Source organism: Coenobita brevimanus, chromosome 51 (genome assembly GCF_032717465.1).
Source record: "Coenobita brevimanus isolate Jiangsu-jjx chromosome 51, ASM3271746v2, whole genome shotgun sequence".
NCBI lineage: Eukaryota > Metazoa > Arthropoda > Malacostraca > Decapoda > Coenobitidae > Coenobita > Coenobita brevimanus.
The window spans coordinates 28,240,071-28,246,650 of record NC_137004.1 but is presented as its reverse complement, the minus strand read 5'-3'; the positions used below and the strand labels follow the sequence as shown (position 1 = coordinate 28,246,650).

General features: G+C 48.4%; 1 protein-coding gene across 1 annotated transcript; it reads right to left on the bottom strand.

The window, feature by feature from the left end:
- Nucleotides 1–3,775: 3,775 nt before the first annotated feature.
- Nucleotides 3,776–5,206, bottom strand: LOC145400097 (uncharacterized). The gene is made up of 2 exons (XM_080272605.1): nt 4,196–5,206; nt 3,776–4,126 (listed from the first exon to the last, which is right to left on the bottom strand). Exons 1-2 carry the CDS (start codon nt 5,204–5,206, stop codon nt 3,776–3,778), a joined length of 1,362 nt encoding a protein of 453 aa, XP_080128731.1.
- Nucleotides 5,207–6,580: the final 1,374 nt, after the last annotated feature.

Sequence of the window (6,580 nt, the reverse complement as noted above, 5' to 3'; positions counted from 1 at the left end):
GGAGAGTAGGATGACTGAGGGAGAGGGAAGAATAGGAAGGGAAGTGAGGGAGGGTGATGGAGGGAAATATTGAGGGGGAAAAGGGGAGGTGAGACAGTCAAGAAGGTTTATATAGAAGAGAAAACGGGCAGTGAAAGGAAGTGAGGAAGAGGAGTAAAGGAAAGTGAATGGGGAAGTGGAAAATAAGGTAAAGATGATATATTCTGGTGTGAAATGTATGTTCGTAGAGCAAAAACGAAAAGGAACAGTCAAGGTTCAATAGAACGAAGCGAAGTTATGGTGAGAGAAAATATAAAATGAGGAGATGGGAGAATGTATGGGAAAGGAGGAGAGTTATTTTCTAGTTCCCTTCTTATCTTCATGTAGGGAGAGTTAATTCATTGGTGACATAAGATAATATGGGGAGAGAAGACGAATGGGAATCAGTCTTGCCCTTGTTCATATATTCTGTCCCCTTATCTTCCCCTTCCCCTCTTCTCTCCCCTCTCCCCTCTTTCCTCTCTTCCCTCTCTTCCCCGTCACGCTTTCCTGGAGTTCATTTAATTAACTCCTCGTCCGGTGTAATTAATGCCGGCCGTCGCGGGGTGAGAGCCACGCATTATTTTTACGGCCCGCATTTTCATTAATTAATTAGCCTCATATATGTATTCATTTGGATAGGATGGGAAATGCTGTTGGCTTTATAAATAGTGATGGTAAGGGCTATATGGTATATGAGTTTGTGATCAGTACTGTAAGCCGTTGTATTTGTGAGGTTGTGGCTGAATTTTACGATACTGATGGTGGTGGTACTAATAGTGATAATGGAGGTAGTGTCAGTGGCATTGGTAGTATCTGTGGTAGTAGTGATAGTATCCGTTTTAGTGGTAGTGTCAATGTTAGTGGTGGTAGGATTGGCAGTGGTTGCAGTTGAGCCGGTAATATTAGTAGCATTGGTGGTACTGTTGGAGGTAGTGGTGGTGGTAGCAGTGATGGTAGTGGTTGTCTTGGTGATGGTGGATATAGCTGTGGTGTTGGTATAGGTGGCGTGCTGGGTGCTCGTGCCAGGTATCAGTGGTAGTGTCCCGGGGGGGACGGACAGATGGCGCCACCTCCATTACCATGATCACCTCACGCACCCCTCCACGCCGGGAGGAGGAGGGGCAGAGGGGGAAGTGGCGTGAGGGAGGAGGACGGGGAATAAAAAGAGAAAGGAAGTGGGACAGAAAATATGAGTAATAACGTGAAAAAGAGGAGGAGTGACGTACTGGAGGGGGAATGGAAGAAAACGACACAGAGAAGTGAGGAGAGGGAGTAAGAAGAGAGAGACAGACGACAAGGAAATGAATCAATGAAGTTGAGGGGGAGAAAAGAACTGTTCAGTGAGAGAGAAAGAAAGGAAAGCGAGATATGTGAGGAGATGAGACAGAAGAAGAAGGGAGGGGAGATGAGAGAGGAGGAAAAGGAGAAATAGTTGGATGAAGAGAAGTGATAAATGAGGAGGAGAGAACGAAATCAAGAAAAAAGGAGGAAGACCGTTTCAGAAGGAAAGGAGAGAGCTAGGGAAGAAGAGTGCATGGGGATCAAATGAGAACAACACATAATAAAGGATAATTAGATTACCTTTACCTAGACTCAACCCCATATGTTCTGCATATTCATCTCTTCTCTTCCTCTTATTATAGCATTCTCTTCCCCCTCCTTCCCCCTCTATATGGCAGCAACACCGGGAAGCGAAAATGAACCTTGTACCATCCCTACACAGAGGCTGAAGTTAGCCCATAGGGGGTCAGGTTATGGCATACTCTAGACTAGCCTTACCATTCGCAGTTTTGTACAATATGTATAGAGCTTTCTCACTGATAAAACTTTACGTATATATATTAAAGTATTCTGTTATATATATACATCTCTCCATATATATATATCTATAATCTTTCTATGTACACAGTGGATATAATTTTGCATATTATTTATCTATATGGCACTCTGTGAGCAACGCTGAGAGATTTGGGCGAGAAAGTTGTGACTAAAAATAATGGTTGTAGTGTGTACGATTGACATTAAATGATCGGTGTACTTGTACTAAACGCATAGGCAACTACTGTATATGGAGAGAGGGAGGCAAGGCGAGGAGATGAGGAGGGATGGTGGATCGTGGAAGTAGCAGCGGGCAAGGAAAAAAGTGAGCGGGAGACGGAATTAAAAATAAATCATTGTTTGATGGAAAGAAAAACAAAACAAAAAGAAATGAAGAGAAAGAGAGAAAGAAAACGAAAAAAGTAAAAGAGAAAGAGAGGAAGGAAACGAGGAAAGGAGAAAGGCAAGTGATCCAAGGAAAGAGAGAGAAGAAAGGATGAGGCATGCGAAATGGCCAGTGCCTCGTTACCGTCCTGACGAATGACCGGTCGTGTGATATGCTCTCCTTTTTCTCTTCCTCTCCTCTCCATTATCACCCCCTCCCTCCTCCGTTTTCCCACTATCTCTCCCCATCCTCTCCTTTTTCTTTTCCTCACCCATTTTTTTGTCCCTCTTGCCTCCATCTTTCCCTCTGCCTCCCCTGCATTTTCCTTCCTCCTCTCCTCGATTTTATCCTCCCTGTCATCCATTTTCCTCCTTCCCTCTCGTCCAGTTTTCTTTCTCGTCTCGTCTCCATTTTCTCCCTTCATTTTCTGTCTGTCCGTTTTTCCTTCCATATTTTCTTAAATTTCTTCCCATATTTTCTCCATTTGTCATTTCCAATTCATTTTCTCTCTTTGTTTCATTTTTCCCTTCCTGTCCACCTATCTATTGCTTCATTTCTCTTTTTTCTTCCTCTTTTCTAGGCAGTTTTCCTTCATTACTCTTTTCCGTCAGTTCTTTACATTAATCCTTGTTCGGCATTTTTTTTTCAGTTTCATGTTGTTCCCTTATTACTTGATTGTAGATTCTTTTCTTTTTTTAATTTCTTTTCCCTTGCTGTTATTTGTCTCAGCATTTTCTTTTAATAGTTTTCATTCTCGTGCTCCTATTCTTTCCTCCTTCCTTCTTCCCTTTCAAATCCTCCCCTCCTTTCCTCCAATTCTTTCTCACAGTTGTTTTTCTACACTCATTTCTTCCTCTAGATTCCCACTAGACAACATTTTCTCCGTATTTTCAATGAGGAATTAGATAGTCTTCATTTAAAGTATGTATTTCTGACCATGTGTAATACTGCATCAAGTACAAGGTAGAGAGGTTATTATGGGCAAAGTATTTAGACGGGCGCCATCATTTCCGTGCTAACCTAGGGGCTGAACCTTGAAGCGAAGTGTGGAAAAAGGGAGAAAGATTTCACGAGAGAATAAAGGAGGTTGATTGAGAGGGACTGTATGGGAACTGGTTATGAGATGAGTAAATATAAGGGGGAGCGGTAAATTTATATGTATGGGAATGGGGGATAAGAATGGGAGAGTAGAGATGGGCAAAGAATAGGGGTGTATGAGAGAGACGTAGCCTATAAGAAACAGCTAGTTATGAAGAGCTGTTGCTCTCTTCGTCCGTGGGTCTGTCGCCGCAAATTTGATAGTCGGGCTGTAGCGGGTAGTGAGGTGCTAGTTCTGCGCTGAGCGGGGCGGGCTTCGATGTGCTGATATCGTAGGTCAGGGCAGGTCAGAGCGTACAGGGTGCTGCCGAGGTCAGGGCAGGGCATTTCAGAAGATTCGTATGACCTAGGCTGAGATAAACCGACCTAGACAGGGGTCAGGGAGGGCGCGGCTTTCTAGTTGAGGGCGCCAGCCACTCTGTAGGGACATGGGGGCCAGGGCAGGACTGCTCACTACACGCTGACGTGGCGCTTCATGTGCAGGCTGAGGTGGTCGGAGCGGGAGAAGGCGCGGTCGCAGAGGCGGCATTGGAAAGGTCGGTCTCCTGTGTGCTTCCTCAAGTGTCGCGTCAGCTCGTCAGACCGCGCAAACTTCCAACCACAGCCTTTCCAGTGGCACATGTACGGCTTCTCGCCCGTGTGCGTTCGCAGGTGTGCCTTCAGGTGTGAGGACTTGGTGTACGTCTTGTGGCAGCCTGGATGTTGGCACGTGTGCGCCGTCACTTTCTTTCGTCCCGTTGGTTTCTTTGTCGCCTTGGGTTCCACTGGGTCTGGTGGGGGTGGGGGCGGGGGCGGAGGGCGGGCCTGGGATGAGGCCGGGGGCGGGGGCTGCGAGCGGGGCTGGGACAGGGAAAGGCTGGCATCCTGGGTCACCTGCTTGCTGCGCTCTGAATCCGTGGTGTGCGTGACGGCCGGGCAGGATGGGGCGGTGGTGACGGGCGTGGAGGGTGTGGACAACAGCTCGGACAGATTGGGCGAAGAGGGCGGCGTCATCACCTTGACCAGCGTGTGCAGTGTGTGGCGGGTGAGAGCATGAGTTGTAAGGGGAGCGCTGACCCCCCGCGGTGTCAGCGCTCCCGACACCCTTACTCCTGGGGGCAGTTCCTCGTTGTCTGGCGAGGCTGGAGGTGACATCTGACCGTGGGTGTAGGTGACTTGGGTGATGCCCTGCAGGTTGGGGCCGGGCGGTTGGGGGGCCGACGAGGGCGTGGGTGGGGCCAAGGGAGGTGCTGTAACGGCTGACACTGGGGGCAGTGTGGAGCCGTAGCTGGGGAAGGCGACACCGCGGGGCTGGAGGGTGGTGATGGAAGGCAGTTTGGTGGGGGGCTCAGGCTGAGGGAACTGATATTGGCTAGGAGGCTGAGGGGCGGGAGCAGGATAGTTGCCCTCCGCTGCGCTCTTTGCCAGGGCGTCCAGGTCCACGAAGTCTTCAGCTTGGCCCATGGCAGGGCCATCCAGTGTAGTGGGGTAGGAGGGGCGCACCTCCTCTGCCACGTACGCGTCCACGTCCAGTCCGTCCATGTAGGCGTGGTAGGGTGAGGCGTACTGGTATCCCTCCAACCCATGGTGAGTGTCCTCTGGATAGCTGCCTCCATGACCCTCGTCGCCCCCCAGCCCAGAGAGCAGTGTCTCACTGGGGGGACAGAAGCTGTTGGAGTAGTGGAGGGAGTGCGGCCGCGGCGTCAGCGGGGCTGTCAGTGCTTGTGACAGGATGGAAGGAGTCTGGGGCATCCCTGGAGCGGAGAACACGGGCGTGGTGGAGGACGAGGATGAGGCTGAGGACGAGGTGACCGGGGGCGGGGCGGGCACGAGGGCGGGCAGAGGGGTGGGGTCAGTGGCGCCCCCCGTGTCCCCCAACAGCACCGTCTCGATGTCCTGCCACATCTGTAACGAGAAGCAGGTTGGTTAGGTGGTGCAGGTGGCATGTATATACAAAAAGTCCTCGATATATATCCTTAGTTGATTTTTTTTTTCTACTTTTTTTTCTACCTTCAAGTCCAGAGTAACTTACAGTAAAGAATTTAAAGTTAAATTTGAATTTAATGAATTTAATTTAACTTGCAGGAAAGTAATTTACAGTAAGGAAATGCATAGTATATGGAACGATGTGATATTCCCAGACACATCCCCGACATAATAACAAGGACTTACTGAACGGTTGTGGTAGCAGGGTGGGCAGGACAAGGAGGGCAATATAAGAGTGACATGACCAGCAAATTAGAGGACATAAACGTACATAAGGAGAATATTAGATAACATGTGGAGCAAAGAAAGAGACAAATAGGACTACATAAAGGTACATTAAGGTTGGGAAACTGGATAGGCAGGCTTATACACTAATGGCACTTGAGACAGGGACAGGTAGCGGGAACTAGTGGAGGGAGGGATTATTCAGAGGGCGGCATGTGAATAAGACAACTGGGAGCTGTACGATAAAGTTTACAGCGTGATAAAGGAATAGCACTATTTCTTCAATATTCAATATCTCTTGTAGTGGAAGAAATAAATCGGAATACTGATGAAGACACTGAAAGAGGGAAAAAAAAAAACACATAAGGAAAAACTAAGAAGGGAGGAAATTAAGCGTTAATGGTAATGCTTATTGGACTGAGTAAAAATAAGAGTAAACCTAATACTGAGAGGCGAGCTAGTGGGCCTAAGAGGGAGAAACACGACTTAGTAAGAGAGAGAGAGAGAGAGTGGGGGGGAAGTAAAAGAGGCCGATGATGGAGGTGTTAACTGATCGTGCGACCCAGAATCCGAAAGGAGAAAATTGATCGTAAACTTGTCTGGATGTGAATTGAAAACGCAGCGTGTGGGCGGTGGGTGTGTGGTTATGACTCTGGGGCGGGTGGACGGGTGGGGAGGCAGGGTGAAGAAGAGGGAGGGAGGGGGGAAGAGTGGACTTGTGGAGGAGTGAATAAGAGAGTGGAAGGGAGAGCTTGTGAGAGTGAATGGACAGGCGGGGAGAGTGAGTGAAAAAGAGGAAGAGTGGAAAGGTGAACTTGTGGGAGGGTGAATTCGAGAGTGGATGGGAGAGCTTGTGGGAGTGATTGAATGGATGGGGAGAGAGGATGAAGAAGATGGAAAGGAGGAAGAGTGAACTTGTGGGGGAGTGAATAAAAATGTGGAAGGGAGAGCTTATGGGGGTGATCAAGAGGGTGGAAGAGTAGAGTGAGTGGGAGAGTGAATAAGAAAGTGGAAGGGTGAATTTGATAGAAAGCGAATAACAGTGTTAGAATGAACTTGTGAGAGGAA